General features: G+C 38.2%; 1 protein-coding gene across 1 annotated transcript in view; it reads right to left on the minus strand.

The window, feature by feature from the left end:
* Positions 1-417: 417 nt before the first annotated feature.
* Positions 418-20,935, minus strand: part of LOC112050541 (paired box protein Pax-1) — a 34,122-nt gene continuing 13,604 nt past the window's right edge. The window contains exons 2-5 of the mRNA XM_024088829.2: positions 5,308-5,461; positions 4,498-4,630; positions 4,139-4,381; positions 418-3,862 (exon numbers count right to left, since the gene is read on the minus strand). Of these exons, the coding sequence (XP_023944597.1) occupies positions 3,776-3,862; positions 4,139-4,381; positions 4,498-4,630; positions 5,308-5,461 (617 nt within the window). The 3' untranslated portion in view covers positions 418-3,775. The remainder of the gene's footprint in view (positions 3,863-4,138; positions 4,382-4,497; positions 4,631-5,307; positions 5,462-20,935) is intronic.

The following is a 20,935-nucleotide window of genomic DNA, read 5'->3' on the forward strand; positions in this document are numbered from 1 at the left end:
TTTTTCTCGGTCGTCTCTGACGCCTCCCGAGATGCCTTAAGCAATTGCTTAAAGTGCTACCAGGACTGCTTGAAGGATCAAAGGTCTGGAAATTTGACACATGCTACCTCCCTCAGTCAGCATGACCCCAAATGTCCGTAGTTACCTGAGAAGCATATGGTGATTAAGCTTTTAGCGTTTATAGTTATAATTTTATAGTTTCTATTCCTCAAGTGACGCTGCCTGTATGTATATGTATGTATGAGCAATACCTTACTAAAGTTTATCACAACCTGGATTATTGATTCAGGGAGGCGTTGAGGACAATCATCATTTTTTTTATTAATTTTTTTTTGTTTGATATGCAGAACCTAATTTCATTTCAAAATGTAGATCCTTGTTTACCTATCTCGGGTAACAGAAAATGAAATCCAGAAATAAATATAAATAAAACCAATTTATTTTAATTGTAGCAGTAGAAAGATATCTTGTATGATTTGTAATATAAACATTCATTTAGTTAATTATAATTACATACCTACTAATAGTTTGGACCATAACATAAAGGCACTGGTCTTTTGTAAAATTGCGTCAGCTTTTTTGTGTCCATGGACTCTTAGGGCTCGGCCACACTGATGCGTCGACAGTTGCGTTCAAGTTAAACCCAGTATAGCACACGCTGCGATGGGTCAACGCAAGTTTGAAAATAAAAGAGAAAATCATGTTCTCATGACTGAAACTACCTACCTATTTATTACAAAAAAATAATATTACAATAAATATTACATTTTTATTGTGTGGCTTAGTATAACTTTGCGTTGTATTAAAAATAACAGCCATAACTACAAGTCTTACAATATTTTATTAATCAGTCGGACGCAAGAATTACACACAATGAACTGTCAGTTTGAACGCATTTGTGTGACCCTGCCCTAACAGAGAAAATGACATCACTTCTTCTAGTACTTTTCACATCAGAATTTCAGATATACATATATACAATCAAATTAAATATTATTTTATCTACCACCTCAACACTACAATACCAATTTTTTCAAGGATGTCTATTTAAAATGACCAAATTTCCCTTTCCTCTCCTTTTATCAGAAAGACTGTTAGGAATAGGTACGACAATAGTTCAATGGGGAGGAACCAACCCCCCTCTCGGTATAGAGTCCGCCCCTGTGCCGTGGAACTATTGACGCATCAAAGTTCGAGTATTCTTCTGAACACAAAACATGTGCGCTAAACTGCGCTTGTCTTGAGCACATTTTGAACCGAGTGCGTTTACTTTCACTTCATAGACACTGTAGATGCGTAGTGTTGAAGTGACAAGTAAAAATACATACTTATAGAGTTAATTAATTATTCTTACTATACAGTACGCATCGAGTAACTTTGCAGTTCTGAAGTTTACTTCGCGTGCACATTGACATCGTTGGCGATAATTTTGAGGTGTAATTATTATTTTTGATTCTCTACAGCAGGGTTTCTCAAAGTTTCGGCTCTACGAACCCCTGTTAAAATTTCCAAGTGACACCGAACCCCTAACTAATGGGAACCGCGTACCCCACTTTGAGCTCCTTTAACCTTGCTTTACAGAGTGCTTTATTTTGCAATAACTTTTAATTCTGGCAAAATAAAGAATGATTTGATTTGAATTAAGTAGACCACAGACACCGGCCACATCAGGAGCCGATGAATTTGCTTATTAATTTCAAAGTTCAATTACTTGTTGCATAGTTGTCAAGCAACACAAAGAAAGTTTAAAATATAAATATTTTAAACTTTTTTTTTGTTTTTAATATAACTAATAATAGTGCTACCACAAGTGAGATCAAAGATTTTTTTGTATTTACTAATTGATTGCAAAGCGAAAGGTGCTTTGCATAGTGATTTTTTGCCTGGCGCCGGCACTGGAAACTTCAGCGACAAACATACTTGATGCGGACTGTTTTAATCTTATATTACAATTTGTTGCTATTACAACTAAGATAAGTACCCATAATTGTCTCTTCACAAGTAAATAATAACTTAAAATATACTATCATATAATAACGTCATATATTTATATACACTGTATGGCTACATTCATTAAACACTATACATAATAATATCTACTCACAATTTCTATTACACTCTTAAATATGTATATTAATTTTAATTTTTTCAGAGGCAGAGATTTCATTTCTATAGCTTGGTATATTCGTTCGTAGCACTCCCGATGGTCCGCACGAACCGGGAGGGGTAGCGATGCCCCGCGCGCACGACTTCATACCCACGCAGTCCTTCCCTCTGCCCGCGCGCACGACTTTTCACCCGCGCATCCCCCCGTCGCCTGCATATCATGGGAGTGTCAACAACGAACTTGTCAAGCTTTAAGGGTTCTTGTATTTTTAACGTTGAAAACTCACAATTGGTTGGTATTTTCCAAAAATTTTGTAGCTACTCATTATAACGATTTTGACGCCCTCTTAAAAAGCCTGCCAGGGCAAGTGTCTTGGTTGCCCCCCCTAGATCCGGCCCTGTATAAAATATTAACGCAACGTAGTTTTTTTTACTGTTGATTTAATTATGCTTGCGTAAAGTCGGTACCTACTCACACTCGTGCACAATAAAATTTGAAATGAAATGATTTCTTATCACCGACTGATAAGCGTTACGTTAACATTTATGGTTAAATCAGTTAATGTTGTTGTTCGACATGTTTTCAGTCGACATCGAAAATGGGGAAATATTCCATACTGAAGTACATAATCGTTAACTACCCATATTCGGCTCACTGTTGAGCAAAAGTCTCCTCTCAGAATGAGAGGGGTCTTTAGTCCACCGCGCTGGCCAAATACGGATTGGCAGACTTGACACACGTAGTGAATTAATAAAATTCTCAGGTTAGTATGCAAGTTTCCTCACGATGTTATTTCATCTTCAGCGTATGAGACGAGTGATATATTTTTTTAATGCACATAACTAAATTGGAGGTGCATGCCTCGACCCGGATTCGAACCTACGCCCTCCAAGTCGAAGGAAGAGGTCACATTCACTGGGCTATCACAGCTTACGAGTAGGTACACACATTGGCATATTTATCGGGCATGATACAAGAAATTGGTTTATTTTGCGGGTGCTGCATTATGAGATTTAGACAATTACTCAAGAGTCAGTCATATCTAAGGCCTCTATATCGTATCGGTATGATACCTATATAGTAGGTAATCCGTTCTAAAACCAATTCCTGTTGATTATTTGGCCCAAAAGATAAACCTTGCTGCCTTGATATGGCAATGCAAGATTCATGAGCTTATTCAACCATGGGCTCCACCCTCAAAGCAACACAAGTTTAATCTAGGTACAATATTCGACATTCAGACACACATTTTGAAATCTTCATAGAATAAATTACACATGTAAAACAAACTATGTAATCGTAATACTTAGTCTTACGCCCGGTCCACACTGCAACGAGAACATTATATGGACTGCGGACTCCATTCCATCAAACGTCCCGTACCCATAGCATGGCTCATAAATAAAAACTGTGCCAAATTTCGTATACACATTCGATAAAATAGTGCACAGTTCGTTGGTAGTTTTTTCGTTGATGTGTGGACCGAGCATTAGAAGTATTAACGTCCGTGAGCATTTTACATAACACTGATTACACACCACTTTATTGTCAACACGTTTCTTCATCTCTTGCTGTAGCTATTGCACTTGCGGCGCTTCACGGCGGCTGTGGGTGCGGGTGCGGCTGTGGGTGCGCCGCGTGCGGGTGCGCGGGCGCCGCGTGCGGGTGTCAGAGCGCGTGTGCGTGCGCGTGGTGGGGGGGAGGGGGCACGTGCGCGTGCGGCAGGTGCTGCGCGCTGGCTGCGTGCTGCCGACCCTGTGGACAATAGCTTAGGTTAGGCGTCTCGAAAGTTTTAGCCGGTACGTCTAAAATATAGTCGAGTCTCAGAAATTCGTGTACATTAGGTCTCAAATCTGAGGCTATAGCTTAAAAGGGAAGGGTGCCGCTGGATGCTGGCGGCTTGAGATCGTGGTGTTTGGAAGTCCAGAGGTCCATCGGCTGTTATGAAGATATATGTCAGCGCGCCGCCCAGCTTGTTGCGCAGGATGCGGCTGATGCTGGACACGGACGGGTGCAGTGTTACAGACAGACCTGCAGATACACGTAGTAGTCGTAGGGCTGGTGCAGCGGCCAGCAGCGCTGCGGCGGCACGGGGTAGAGCGGCGGCACGGGGTACAGCGCGCCGCCCAGCTTGTTGCGCAGGATGCGGCTGATGCTGGACACGGACGGCACGTTGTACTTGTCGCACACGCCGTCCGCCAGCAGCCGGTCGCGGATCTCCCACGCGAAGATGCCGGGATCCTTGGCTTTCAGCTGCTTGATGTATGACACCACCTGACGGAGAAGGCCAGGTTACAACAAGATTGAAACTTTGAATTTGGAGCATGACATGTAATTAAGCATAACATTCTACAACTATATTTTTTGTAATGTTTATAAAAAAGACAAACCTTGGGAGTGGTGACTCGAGGTTTGGAGCCACCGATGGCGCCAGGAAGTATGGAGCCAGTCTCGTGGTACCGTGCCAAGATCTTGGACACGCAGCCGTGAGATACCCGGAGTTGTCGGCTTATGTCACAGGGCCTGGCAACAATAACCTTCTGTTAAGATATCTCTAGAGTCAAGCGAGTTTCAACATGCAGAGACATCCTCCTTTCTAAAATATAGAAGGACATTATAGTTTTCATTTACTTTACTTTAAATTATATTTATGTACTAAAAGGCAACCTATTTAAAAGACAAGCCGGAAAAAGCAGTCTTAGTAGATCCTCCACTAGGTGGACCAAATTGCAAGTAGCCGCTGGATACAGGCTGCTCAAAACCTGTTTGTGTAGAAGTCCTTAGGGTGAGGCCTATGTTGAGCAGAGGACTTGTGGAAGCGGCCAAAAATAATAATGATAATTTAGTTAAGGGAATTCGAACTATTTCGAATAATTGCCTTGACTGGTGACAGAAAGGCTAGCTCATTTTAGCGCAGGCCTGCCCTGTCTGCCAATCAGTCTGGCTGTCCAGTGCGTAAATATGGAGCCAGTATTATTGTCACCATTCAATGTGGGCATGATTTTTATTGCTAATAGAAGTAAAACCTGTAGTTTCTTATTGAATAGAAAAGATTTCTTCCTTCTCGAAAAAATGCAGCTCACTTCCTGACTTCACAATTAATTAGCCAGAACTTAAATAACTACAAATTGAAATAGTCCAAGAGATAGGCATGTAGTGGGCCGGTGAAATAGGCTGGTAATGATGGTAAGTGCACTGACCTGATGCCCAACTGCGCCAGCTCCACGATCCTCAGTCGGACGGCGTTGGGCAGCGGCCTGCCGTTCACGAACACGCCGCCCAGCTGGTTCACCTCCCCGTACTGCTGCGCGCCGCCACCCATGCCTGGGTTGCCCATCGCGCTCGCATTGGGGTCTGCCGACAAAACAAATGCTATACTTTCAGTGATTACAGAAGCAGGGTGGTAAGCCTAATCTACAAACTACCTTTCCTAAAGGCAGTGGTAATGGAGAATTTAGAAACCAAAAAGGCTGATGAAGAACAATGTGTAAGTTGGTTTGCGATTCTCCACTAAGCACTACCCAGATTAGATAACAAGTCTACATCCGTTTCACCACAAACTCGGAGCAACCTCAAGGGATGTATTATACTGTACAATCTTCAATGCAGCCTGTTTTATTTTGCCCACCTTATTGTAAAAAATAATTATCAAACAGTTGGTCCACTTTTATGGAAAACCTTCGTCTTTAAACAGTTAACAAAGCAAAACTTTGCAGGGCGTGCAAAGTCCCACCCTGTGTCCATCAACCTGGCCTCATGTGTTTGTAACGTATATTTATGCAACTCATGCATGCGTTACAGCACAAGCTACTAACGACGAAGTCAATGATAATTTAGAGCACTTATTTGTGATTGTGTTCTATTCTGTGCCTCTATTGTCTATTAAGTTTCAAGTTATTGCATATTTTGAAATCGTAAAGTACGTAGTGTAAAGATTATCTTCAGCAGACTCCCTAATCACTCGACGTGTCAACGACTCGTCGGAACAAAACAACAGGCAATACATCAGCTGGGTGCAAATTAGTGCCGCACCCACAGCGTGCGACATTATCTTGTTGCTTGTAACTTGTCAGCGACATGTCCGAAATAGACAGAGCAAGGGCTTAATTCATTGCGCGACATGTTTGAGATTTACGCGTCGGTGTTAACTTATTAGGTGTGCTCGTTTTAAGCGGTTGCAATATAAATAGATTAGGATAAAGTGGTTTATGTTTTTATTCTAAAGGGTTTAATGGTTTAAACGTTTTGTGCTTTAAAGTTTAGTTGAAACAATTTTTTAATCATCAACTTTATGTTGTTTTTCGTTTCTATATTCGTTTGTCACTTTTTGTTTTACAGTTGATAGAAAAAAAGATATTCAGCCAACATCGTAGATTACAGGATGACCCGATTTTGGTTTAGTACCCAGATGTACCTAAATAAGTAGTTTTCAATTTAAATTGGTAAGTAAAACTTGACTTCTATTTTTGAAGTTCAACTACATATAGGTAGGTATCTCATTAACCAGTCTTTTTCAAAGTGAATTGAAAACTGACTCCTTCCGATAAAAGTGTATAATATAGGCGCTCGGTTCCGCTGAACCTGCACAAAAGCGTGTCAGCTCGCCCACAATGTCACTTCAAAGGTGGGTGTCGGGTGACAGACGAGCCGGTGCGTGACGTCACCGCGGCATGTGCCCCCCCCCCACCCGCAGCCGACGGCATGGTCGCTGCTCTACCGAGAAGGCTGGGCTTTTATTACTTGGACATATTTGGTTTTCATTTATTTAGCTGCTGTTTTATGGACATCAACCTTATTTGTTTTTATATGTATTTTTAGCCTTTTTAGGTATGTTAGAAACTTTTGGGTATAAGGAATGAAATCGTGAAAATCACGTTCAGATATTTGGTAATAACTAAAATCTTGTGGTAGGTATTATAAACAAAGCAGTTAACGTTTTATTAATGGATTGGGTATTATATTTTTAATGATTTGCAGACGACGTCGGGCATTCAATAACAAGGCATAAAGATGAAGTTGTGATGATAGATACAAAAACAGAAGCGCCGGCGTTTGTCGGAATCGTTGCTAAGAGCAACCAAAGGGCAAAAAGAGGGCGTGGCAAAAGCCACATGTGGTTACGGACCATAGACCAAATCACTGACCATAAGACTAGGTATTACCACAGAAAACATCTATAACTAAAAAGTTTTTATAATATTGATGCTGTAGGTAAAGAATCGAAGATAAAACAGTGTGATACTTTTACTAGTATCAGAATAGCCCGCGTTAAAAATGTTATATTATCGGACCCCGCATCTTCGTCCGCGTGGAATTCAGTTTTTCACAAATCCCGCGGGAACCATTCATTTTTCGGGGATGAAAAGTTAATCGTATTTGTTAATCCAGACTAAAATCTATTTCTCTAAATTAGTATCGATTATGATGCGGATTTTTTTGTTTGATATCTAACGTGGTGGTGACGGGTGGTTCTTGACTAAGTAAGTAGGTATATAAACGATCAACGAAAAGCCACTTTGAACATATCGGCGCTTTTCTACGAGTACCTATCACGAGTATGATGCCAAGAACTTATGATGTTAAGTCGTATTAAATTAAATAAATTCAGTTTTATAAGTGTCACGGGAGTTTCAAATTAAATCTGTTTTTTATTGTTTGCACACTAACTTTTAATAGTAATATACAACTTAATCATTATACAGGAAGAAATTTTTTCAAGTACGGATATTTTTATATTTTGTACATAAACAAAATTTAATGAACACGTATTTTTTCTTTTTTTTTTAACTCAACAATAACAAAGTTATCGTTAGCTAAAGTTTAAACATTTAAACAGAATTTGAGGGTCACCCTATCGCTGTACTAAGTAATAGCACAGTAATAGGCAACTACAAAATCAGCTGGTAGGTACTAGGTTAGCGAGCGCCCGCGCCGAGGGCCGTTGACCTTTCTACGTTTATTTTTGTACCTATTATTTTTTATAATAATTAAAGGTCGTCACTTTTGAGTTGAGTATCGATTTTCCCTTCATACTTTATTGGGCTTAGGACCATCAATAATGCCTAGTAATAATAAAAATTATAAACTTTCGATTGGAATAATGAAATACAAATGATGATTATTATTACGCAAACTTTTGCATTAAAGGATGATTCGACTTAAATGCGCAAGCGACGGCAGATTGTCTGTCACTGGTCGCCCATCGGCAATTCGGCAGGCGTCCTCAGGGATTTTTCGATCCCCTCACCCCTGCCACCCCCGTCAGCCGAAGCCGAAGCGATATGACTACTGCCGGTATTTCTTTGTCGGCGTCTTACAAAGTGCCGCCAGCAGTTGCGCAGTTTGTTTGGGAATGTGTCCATTATTTTGTTATTTCTGAGACATAAATTGAAAAAAAAAATTACATAAAATGTATCGAACTGTTTGTAGATTTATGTTCTATTAATGATACAGAACCACGAAAAAAAATGTCCGCACTAAAGTCCGAATCACCCTGTATACCTAGGTACACTGTTTCGCAGAGATTGCGTTTACTGCGCGAAGGTTTCAGTTATATCGCAATGTATTTTTGACTACAATCTCACCTGATGGTAAGTGATGATGTAATATAAGATGGAAGCGGGATAACTTGTTAGGAGTAGGATGAAATCCACACTCCTTTCTGTTTCTACACGACATCGTACCTGAACGCTAAGTCGCTTGGCGGCACGTCTTTGTCGGTAGGATAACTAGCCACGGCCGAAGCCTCGCACCAGCCAGACCTGGACAAATTAAGAAAACCTCAATCGGTACAGCCAGAGATCGAACCCAGGACCTCCGTTTTGTATAGGTACCACTGCGCCACGGAGGCCGTCAAAATTTGTTTAAAGTGTAATGAAGAATTTATTATTGTTCTCCAAAGACACAAAACAGTGTAAGTGATCACAAACACTCGCACTCAGTGTCGGCCGGGCGCGCCTGCAGCTCCGCCCACCACACGTGCGGTTCCCTGAAGCTGCCCACCACACATCAAACGCGCCGGCGTCGCGGGCGGCCACTACACACTACACACTGCACACTTGCCACTTGCCACTTCTACCTACTAACTTACCAGTGCACAACCACGTTGAAAGAAGTTTTGAATGGCTCTTCTAAATAACAAGCAAGTTCTATGTATCGTACCATTCTTTAGGTGCTATGGACAAGCAAACCAGCTACTTTAGCCAAGTGGCACGTCGATTCTCTTTCTACGATCGTAAACGCTTCAAAAACTAGAAAAATGTATGGGAATTTGCTATCGACAGGTCACGTGATCAAGATCTGTCATACATATCAATTAAGATAAAAGCGATCCCAAGCGTGCAGCCAATGGTGGACATAAGGTTTTAAAAAAGGGTAGGCACTAAAAATTCCTTGGTTAATAAATGACGAAGTTATGAGTTATCAAACATAAAATAAAAAAAAAACACATACGTCGACTTGAGAACCTTCTCCTTTTTTTGAAGTCGGTTAAAACTATATAGGTATAAAAATAAAAGGGTTGATATTATACTTGTAATATTTTTATTTTCGTGTACGTTCCAGTGGCCAAAAGCGGACGGGAAGAGGCGTGGCGACCCACATACTGATGGCTTTGAACTGACTTCTTTCATGATTATTATGTTTCAGATCAATCTTTATCACTTCTACTACGACAAACTGTAGTGGTCAAATTAGCGGATCGTATAAAGACACGACAATATAAATAGAAGGGGCTGAAATAGGGGTTGAAAGTTCACATCGATTATCACGTGGACGAAGTCTCGGGCGTCCGGCGGCGGCGATAGTATCAAACAATATAGCAATGGGTTTCTGTGGTGCTGACGTTTCTTTAATTCACATTCGGTGGATCACCGGGCTAGAAGGCTCATGGTCAACGAAACGTCATATATCGCATAATTACAAATGTTGGAGCATCGACGAAAGGTTGCTCGGCGGTTTTCTACAATTCGTAGAGTGCGCTCACGTTTTGATCTAGTTCCTCCCTCACCACTTTACCATAGAACTGCCATTGCATTGCTACATTCTAAATTATTGTCCCTTGGACACGTACAAAGTGTTTTGGCTCTTCGTTCCTGCGAAATTATGGTATGCCTTTCCAGATTTTGTTTTCCCTTCCTCTTTCCCTGAAAAAGCATAACTATACCTACTACTTAGGACTGGATTCCACCCAACACGGGAGGAGGAGTTACTTGTATGTCCGTTAAACTACGTCATGGACTTCAACGTCCGACAGATGAAAGAAAGAAGAAACTTAGAAAGACGTTCTTCTAGCCCGAGGGCTAGTAAAATAGAAAATACTTATGTATAGAGCTTCGAGTTCTTCATTTATAGGTGTGTAGAATTAAAACAAGGATTCCGTTTTGTAATACGTTCGGAACTCTAAAATCAACACAGCAGATTTAAAACTATACGCAGAAGACATACAATGCACTGAGTGCAATATAATAACGCCTTCAAAATGATGTTGGGGCTCCCGCGGTACTGCAGTGCATCAGCTATGTTTGCGTATGGAAGAGCAAACGAATTACATCGCTGTTGAGCAGGGTAAGGGGGAGCACCAACACCTTCCTGAAGGTGGTTGTTGACAATTTTAACTATCCCATATTGGCACTGGGTACACGCACATACCTATATGTGTGCCCGGTGTATCAGTAAGGCGGGGCAGATATTTAAATTAATTTTAGCTTTAATATATGGGTCAATGGCCTGAAATAAACAGATTTTTTTTTATTTTATAAATATCGTTATTAAATCAAAACTTTCATCGTACGTTAAATAACTTACGCGCGAAACGAAACGTTTCACGTTCGAATCGTCACGATAGCGTAACGATTCTAACGTCGTAAAATATCCTCCACAACTTCATATAATTACACATCATCAAAAACCTATTTTATTCTCGCGCGTTCCATTTAAATTCTAGTTTAAAAGAATTCCACTACAGATATATTATATTTAGCTGAAGAAAAATCAACTGAATGTAATTTATAATATCGGGAACTGAATTGTTAATGATCCATTGCCGCCTTTGTTCTTACTCAGCGTTCGGCGCTTCAAACGGAGGGCGCGATATATTTGACGACATGAAACCGCTGTAAATTCGTGAAGTCTCACGAATTAATGATCGTCTATTGCTATACAAAATCATAGATATACCTTCATCTAAACTACACCATAAAATTCAGAACTTTTTCCTTTTTGGATGTCTATTAGCAATCGATGGAATAGAAGAATCTTTTTCCTAATATACCGATGACTAACATCGTTTTAATCTAATCCAGAGTAATTTGTTGTTGTGTTTAGTAATGTAAGTACTTAAGTATTACGTCTCTATTAGCTCTTCGGTTCTAGAACTTTACCAACATTATCATACATAACAGACGCCGCGCGGTTTCACCCGCGTAGTTACCGTTCCCGTGGGAATACGGGGATAAAACAAAACCTAAGACACTCGCAAATAACGTGGCTTTCTATTGGTAAAAGAGTTTTTAAGGTCGTCAGTCGGTAGGTCCAGATATTATCACCTTCAAATCTACAACCTCACAAAAGTTTGTGAGGTTGTAGATTTGAACGAAAGTTGTCTACAACCTTCAAATTTTTTTTGCACATTGAAATGCAGATGTTATGGTTTTTTTATAAAGATTTTTCTATATCGTTTAAATATGCCTAATAGGTATTCCCATTCCCCTCCAATTATTCGGGAAAGACTGTGTTAGGAGAGGTACGACAATAATCCAGCGGACGGGCATCGAACCTCCACCTCTTGATGATGAGTACGGCCGAAACCACTGAGCCACTGAGGCTTAGTTGGACAGACGTGGACTTCGATAAGTTCGTTGTAAAAAAGATTGAGAAAGAAAAGCGTGCATCTATAAGTTAGGTTTGGTATATCATAGTGATCGTTATATTGGCCGAAAACACCAGTAACAGTCAACGGCGAGTCGTCAAAGGCGCGCCGTAAATTATGCGCGAAGAGAGATATTTCCCGCCTCGAGCTTTTGTCCTTGTTTGGCGCAATACTTTCCGAATGACGCCGTCTCGCTCCAAAACCAATTAGTTAAGACTCAAAGAAACCGATTCAAAGAGTCGATTTAATGTTCGTAGTGCTTGGATCATCAAACGTCGATATAATTGTTTTGTCGATGTCCATAATTAAAAGTTTTAAGGAAAAATAAAAATAAATGTTGATAAATCCTTATATAAAGATTTATTAAATCGCGTCGTACAATTATAATAATTTGATCTAGTTTGCTATCATCCGCGACAAGCTGACGAATCTATGCGACAACGTCACGTAGATATCCTTTAATCTTCAACCCACGTTATACCAAAAATGGAGCATCCTTAGGATATTTATGTTGACTATACAACGTTCAGATGCAAAGTCAATGCGTTGTCAGGAAAGTTAATAACAAACAGGATATATTAAATTACTCGTCTTAATGAACTTTCGCAAACTAACTGTGTCAGAAATGAGGGTTTATTGAGCTCTCCGTAGGCCACCGACTTCTAAAGTTAAGGTTGGTAATACTAATTTCTGGATTAGAGATTCTTGTGCTTGTAAATACACCGGCAACACACAAACACCCGAGCTTAATAATGTCGCTAGACAGAAAATAATCCCTACTCTTCAATATGCATCTAATTTAGCAGTCGTTAGTCGTGCTGTATATAAAATATAATTTATTGAATAAGTAAATGAGCATAAAATAATTAATTAAGTTTTGCTAATTTTTCTATATAAACAACATTTAGCAGATAATAATCACAAATTATTACTATTAATAGTACTCAGGTGCTACTATAGCTATTAAAAGGTCATCGATAAGCTAACCATCCCACTGATCCCACCCCTAGACGACAGATATCGGTGTCGATTTGTCGTCGTCCGTCTCTCGCGCTTCTGCTTCGTAAATAATTTCCACGCGTTTAGCGTTACATTGCTCTTGTTACTACTAAATATTACAAAATGGTGACTATTCGCATTGCGATTAAATGAGCAAATATTATATTTGCGAACCAGTGTTATTCGTTTACTCTAATAGCATAGTGCCCAAATAAGTGATACATGATAATTCATAAATAAATATAAATAATAAAGATGCAATAGTAACTTATGATATGTGACTATTGCATCGCGAGAACAAGATTTTTCCCTTCAATTACTCGCTAAACCGTTGTCGGACGGATTATTAATTTAAACGGCTGTGGGCGGGAATAGAAGCCACTATCTATCGAGCTTATAACATCTAGCTCCACTACGTTGCTTCTACTGTTTTACTTTTGACTTTGGTGGTGTTTTATTAAAATTCAGTTGTAAGATTTTACTCAAGCAATCATTGCAAATTAAAGCTTGTAAAAATAGGTCTCGACAAACGAAACAAGACATTTTTATATTAATAACCTCGCATATCATATTTACGAGTGTAAACATTGTCGACAGCTATATTAATTGGCAACACTATCGTATATTCAGAGTACATTCCGGAACAAAAGGAGCACATCATCAAAAGCGCGGCTCGTCATATATTCACATGTTATGACAAAAACTTATGACACGTTCACTTTTGATAATTTACACCTCTGCCACGGAACGGCGTGACAATTTTTTGACAACACCACATTCATAATTGTTAGGATAAATTATAATTATTGTTTTTGGAATTGGAATGTTTTATCGGGACTTTGCTTGTGTCGTTGGTACCGTGGATATAGCTTTTTCCGCTTCGGATCCTGTCCTGAGTTCGAAACTTGGCTTTGTAGTTTTTTCGCAGTTGCAATAAAAGATTGGTTGCTGGACTGCAATTGACAATTTTCGAGTCAGATTTTATTATACATAAATAACATTTCATAATTAACGTGTCCTCAATCACATTCATCAATTTTTAAAGTAAGCCGATTTGTATGCCTTATTATGTAGGAATAGCTACTATGTGTAGAAGGTACGCACTAAAGACACGCCAAAACAGATTTTCTACGTACTGATACGTTTGACTATTTGTTTGTTTAAGCATTACTCATATACCTACGTGGAATAAGGTTTAAACCATAACATTCTTTAAAGTATAATATAATAGTTTTAAGGTTAAATTAACTTGTTTACAGTGATTTTAACTTAGATCGTATGGAGGATAAAAATATCTAAAAAACAAATTCAATATATCTGAAGCTTTCTAAAGTTTTTTTTGTGTCTATAATCGTGGGCAAACGAGCATGCGAGTAGTGCCCACTGCACGTTTACATGCACAACCGAACCGAGGCACTACCAATGCATTGTCTTTGAGTATCTAGTTTATCTGTCACGTTAAATAAGCTTGTCAGTTGAATAAAGCTGTTAGTAGGCAATACAGCAGCGGAAGCCTAATGATTATTATATGAGTAGGATATAGTACCTCATTGGTACATTTGTAATCAGAGTAATAAATGATATAACAAATGAAATCAAGTCGCAGCTCATTAGCGTTATCAAGGCGCCCGCGCGCCGCGCGCCGGAACGAGCGATTTGATTGCGTGACGCTTTCGGAGCTTACACTTTGGGCAGTTTCTACTTCCGGTTGCATTTTATAATCGTCATAAAAATCAGAATTCATTTATTTCAAATAGGCTTATCCCACATTGGCACGAGAGTTTTTTAACGGACGCGGTCCGTAGCATGAAGTTAAATGAAGGTCTATTTCCAACGCCCAAAATTGAAAATTAACACTGCTCGAAAAAAAGCGTCATGTTTTAAAAACTCTGTTATTTAAACATATTATATCTCTCGTGCGAATGAAGGCTTACTTTACAAGCACTTTATTTAAAACGTCAGGTTATTTTATGGTAGGAGACCTAGATCTAAAAAGCCTAAAACTGCGTAATTGTGGTCAAGGGAAGTATTAATTCATTGACATTTATTTTACAAGCACTCAAAGCGTTTGCATCACCGCATTCCTTATTACTAACTACATAGAGCTTAGAATAACAAAACAAAGAAGTTTACTCTTCACTTCGTAGCATTGACTTAAATATATTTGTTTAAGCCGTAGATATTTAAAAGCCAATTAAAATAGAATAGGACAGGTAAGAAGGTGCCAATTGCCTACTTTATGACAAAAATCTTCTTAATTTAGACCACTATTTCTATATCTTTAGGAATTATTCTGTAAATAATGAAACAGGATTTCAATGTTATAAAAATGTTTTGGTTAGGTAAAAGCAATATTTTCTATTTGAGTACGAAACAAGTATCCACAATATAAACATTTAAATAGTGCAAAACACGAGTTCGAGTTTCTACGAATCCATTGCTACGAGCTACAGACTACGAGCAGGTATGTAGGTACTCGTAAAAAGTAATACAAGTTCGTATTTAGGACCTTTATTAAATGACTGATTAGCGCTTCACTGCGAGATCATTTTATATTAAGAGGTGTTGCAGTCTGAAAGGTAACTTAAGATCTAGCAATTTATTAAACTCATACAATATACTTCTGATTAGCCTACTATTATGATAACCCTCTTATTCTGAGAGGAGACTTGTGCTCAACAGTACCAACATGTCTTGTTAATGATGATGATAATAAAAAGCCTCTCTACCGTCAGGTGTTGCGAGTGATCGTCCCGGGCGCGTAGGCCGCCCGTCGCCGCTAAGGGCCCGGCCACACACGTCGAGAGCCCGCCGCCAAAGGCCCGCTACGCAAACAGCTACCGGTGCCCACTCGACTGCCGCGTCCATTGTCACTCAATACCGCTGGACTTAGGGCATAACGACTGAATGGTTAGGTAATGGAATATGCCTTTCTGAGTGCTCACTGCGAACAGGCGACAATACACATACCTAAGTAACTAGGCCATTCGAATGTATGTACCTAAATTCAGATTTTTTCGATTGTTGTCTATCAATCCTGGATCGTGTTATGTTTATTTTTTTTTCTCGAAAATTCCTGAACAAGATTAGGTTGGCGTTACAAGCAGACAACAGTCCGTCCCAGTCATTATCATTAACACGTGATAGTGATCGTAACAAGAGTAGGTACAATAACATTATAAGTCTGTCAATCCGTATTACCCAGTGGTGTGTGTATGTAAGCTGTGAATCCCCTCTCATATAAGGAAGGGCTAGTCCTCTAGTACCGGCCGTTTATAAGATGACAATGAAGAAGCGGAGGAGTTTGTTTTACACATATTGTAAAACAAACTCCTCCGCTACCGTTTAACTGACTGTCTGCAATAAACTCAATGACTATAAACTATAATGAACGGCTCAGTTTTCATCATTATAAATTGTCAAGATTTGGTCTAAATTGATTAAAATAATATCGATCATTGTGGAAAGTGTCGGAAAAAGTCAAATTATTCTTTTATAGATCTCCAAAAAACCATATATAAATATCTATCTGTAACAATAAATTACTACACATTTGATCTTTTAAAAATAGTGCGAACAATGAAAGTTTAGGTACATCGATTTTCTCGCAGACGAAGTCGAAGGGACTCGGTAGTTACCGTTGAATGAAGTAGTAATTGAACTAGCTTAATCGTTATTTTGGCACAATTTTCCAAATGAGCATGATACGAAACAGGGATTTACATCATTAGGAAAAACTAAATATTATGATCTTCAAAAGCATTGTGACAGGCGACGTAGAACCCCCCAGTGACACTCCTTGACAAATGATTCCAAATCCCCGAGTGACAGCTCTCGTCGGGGAGCAATGCGTCACACATAGCCAGCTGCCCTCATTAACCCCCATAAACCCCATAAGCGGTGAATTAGCCGGTGACGCCGTAACTCATGTCGAGCTAATTATTGCCGATACCACGTGCCACCAGACATCTCTTCCCGTATACGTGGTACCAGTAGTGTGCACTTCATAGATACCAAAATGCAATGCCTACTCTAAGGACTCACTGTGAATTAGTATTTGAGTACCCTCTAGAGGGTTTAACCAATTACATTTTATATTTCGGTAACCAGTTACTTCAAAATTAGGAACTTTCATACAAATTTTAACAATCATCCAAAAAAATGCCTTGAAATTGCTTCGACGAATGTGAGAGAAAAGACATTAAAAAAAAGTTCCGTTTTAAAAATTCGAGGCGAAAACTTTATCCGACTACAACTTGATACAATATGACACCTGAAATAACAGAGAGACTCTTTTTTAGCAGTCGAATACCATTTGTAACTTTGAATTTATTTATTTATTTATTTATTTATTTAGAAAGGAAAACTTACAGCTAAATACAAAGATAATAAAAGTAACAACATAGAAAACAGATTATAGCCAATTACAAGTTTTCGCAAATAAATTTTACATATTAGATAGCAAGCTCGCAAGGAAAACATACTTTAATAAAACATAATCCTATATATATATAAAAAAAGAGATAATGATAAAAATAATAGAGATACAATAATATAAAAGACGAAAGAGAAAACAGAAACAACAAAACTAAATTGATAAGTAAACAAGCTAGCTTAACATATACAAGTTAAAGTACTGTATGGCCAGTGATTTACGGGCAGTGGTAGCCGAGGTACAGAAGAGGTCAATTTCTTGGTCAGTCAATCTCAATTTATTAAAAGAAACACATGACCGAGGTATATAAGAATTGTTTCTAAATTTAGTATGCACAGACGCCTTACACAAAATTGAATGTGATCGAGGATGAGTATTAATTGGGACTCTGAAATATAATTTACTGAGGAGCAGGCCACAGTCAACCGAATTATTTACAATATTAAGTAAGTAGGTGATGTCATTAATATCCCTTCTTATAGATAGTGGAAGTAGGTGCATTCGAGCACACGCTGATTCATAGCTCATGGTAGATGGTAGTTTAAATCGATATTTAAGAAATCGTATAAATTTTTTCTGGATTCGTTCAATACGTTGAATATACACATCGTATTGAGGGTTCCAAACTTGAGATGCATATTCAAGATTGCTTCTAACTAAAGCACAGTAAAGTATTTTAATTGTTTTTAATTGAGTGAAATCTTTTGATGATCGGCATAGGTACCCTAACATTTTTGATGCTTTATTAACAATTCGATTTAAATGTTCACTGAATAAAAGTTTGCTATCGATTATAACACCTAGATCGCGTACTTCAGAAACCTTGTCTAGCACATGATCTTTAATTTTATAATTAGATTGAAAAACGTTACGTTTTCGTGTAAAACTAATTGTACAACATTTAGATACGTTGAGATCTAGTCTATTTATATTACAGTAGCGATCAAGTCTAAATAGATCATCCTGCAAAAGCATTTGGTCATTAAGATTGTTCACTACCCTGAAAATCTTCATGTCATCAGCAAAGAGCAAAAATTCTGAATTTTGAAAGCAAGCATCAATGTCATGAATAAATATAATAAATAATAGGGGCCCCAGCAAAGAACCTTGTGGGACACCGGATGGTACATTACTCCAATGCGACGTGTAACCATTGAGAACCACAGCTTGACATCTATTTTTTACATAAGAAGAGAACCATCGAAACAAGTCACCTCTTATTCCGGCCATAGAAAGTTTGATTAGTAGTAGGTCGTGGTCAATTCTATCAAAAGCTTTGCTGTAATCTGTGTAAACTGCATCTACTTGCTCTTGATTATCCATTTTCTCAGACACAAAGTCAGTAAAGAGTACTAAGTTAGATACTGTGGACCTACCTTTGACAAATCCATGTTGATAAGGACTGAAACGTGACCTAATGACTGAATATAACTGATCAAAAACAATGCGCTCCATTGCTTTCGCTAAGACAGACAGTTTTGAGATGGGTCGATAATTCTCAACTATGTGCTTGGCACCTTTTTTATGTATAGGTGTAATAAAGGCAGACTTCCAAATTGAAGGAACAGTGCCATCTCGAAGTGATTTGTTGAATAGTAAGGTAACAGGATAGGACAGAGATTTTGCACAATTTACTAAAAATAATGGTGGCAAGTGATCAGGCCCCGCAGATTTATTCACGTCAAGTGATTTAAGCGTTTTATATACTAAATCTTGAGTTATTTCTATGCTGTGTATATCACTTGCGCTAAACGCAAGATTTACAGGTGCAACATAGTTATGCGAAGTGCCCAGTGAGGCAGGTTGCCGACTCAAAAAGGTAGAACTAAAATAATCTGAGAAGAGATTGCATATACCCTCACCCGAGTCACTACTCCGTGTGTCATAGGTCATAGATGAAGGAATATGATTGTGCTTTGATTTATTATGCATGTAGGACCAAAAAAATTTAGAATTAGTTATTATTGAGTTTTCAGCTTTGTTTAAGTAGGTTTTATAACATATATTTTCAATTTCTATAGCCTTGTCACGTAAACGTTCAAATTCGTATTTATCATCGAGATTGCCATAAATCTTAAATTTAGAGTGATATTTAAACTTTTCCTTTACAATTTTAATTAGTTCACCAGAATACCAAATCGGATAACGTTTCTTAGGTTTATTCATACGGTTAGGTACGTATTTATCACGCAAGCCATATACAAATTTATAAAAAAGATGAACCGCATAATCTATGTCGTTGACTGACAGCAGTTCATGCCAGTTCATACTGCCTAACTCCTCATTGATTTTGTTATATTCCCCGCGTTTATAGTTAAAAACTATTCTATTACAAGGGATAAGATGCTTTTCAACAGGAAAACTAATGATTATGTCCAGTGATGGGTGATATGGGTCCTCGGGAACTAATGGATCTAAACAGTTAGACACAGCTATATAGTTATCGTTACACAACACCAAGTCCAGAATACGACCAAACCGATTAGTCACTGAGTTAAATTGACGTAGGCTACAAACGTTAAGTGTGTCAATAAAGTTAGTAATGTTTCTAGCTGTCATATAATGTGGATGTAAGACATGATCGGAGCCTAATATCCAATTAATGGCACTCATATTAAAGTCACCTAATATTAAAAACTTATCATCAGGGTGAGTGGCCATAAGGTATTCTAATTTATCAGAGAAATTAATTAGTTGTGTATGGAAAGAATTACCTATGGTTTCCTCGCACAAGTACAAAGTACAGAGATGGAGGTTAACATTGAGTGAACGTTTTAATCGCACGGTGATCCATATGTCTTCAGCTGAGGAAGACCAGCTTGGATTATGCTCCGCTATAAGGTCTCTGTGGACAGCAATCGCCACGCCACCTCCGCGTAATTGAGATGTTCTAATATAATCGCGATCTCTGCGCCACACACAGTAGCGGTCATCAAATAATTCCTCACAGTTAAATTGATCATTTAACCACGTTTCAGATAAACAAATTATGTCATGATTAGATAAGCTCAATGACCTAATAAATTCATTAGTTTTAGTGCGAAGTCCCCTAACATTTTGGTAATACACTTTTAATACAGAACCTTTGAGTCATAACCTATAATGAATAAATTATTTGTGACAATAATTATATATATATATATATATATATATATATATATATATAATAAATAGTAAAATATGACAGAGTAATCACAATCAAAACTAACCCAATACACAGTCAGATCACAAACGGAATACATGAATCGATAACATAGAAATATATACAAGTAGTATAGTTTTAAGTCAACAAAGCTTGACGTATATACATCGTATGCAAGTAATGTTAAGTATTGATTATTTAATAGTGCACAAATTAAAACCAGAAATATTACAACCCTAGTACCAAAGCAAACCACTTTAAATACAAATCCATTAACATGTGCGCCCATAATAGATTTATGCTTTATTATTATCGTTAATATTAACCACCAAATTGATCGAAAAGACGCACTATTCAATAAAGAAAAACAAGTCACAGTCACGA

Source organism: Bicyclus anynana, chromosome 21, assembly GCF_947172395.1.
Source record: "Bicyclus anynana chromosome 21, ilBicAnyn1.1, whole genome shotgun sequence".
Taxonomy (NCBI): domain Eukaryota; kingdom Metazoa; phylum Arthropoda; class Insecta; order Lepidoptera; family Nymphalidae; genus Bicyclus; species Bicyclus anynana.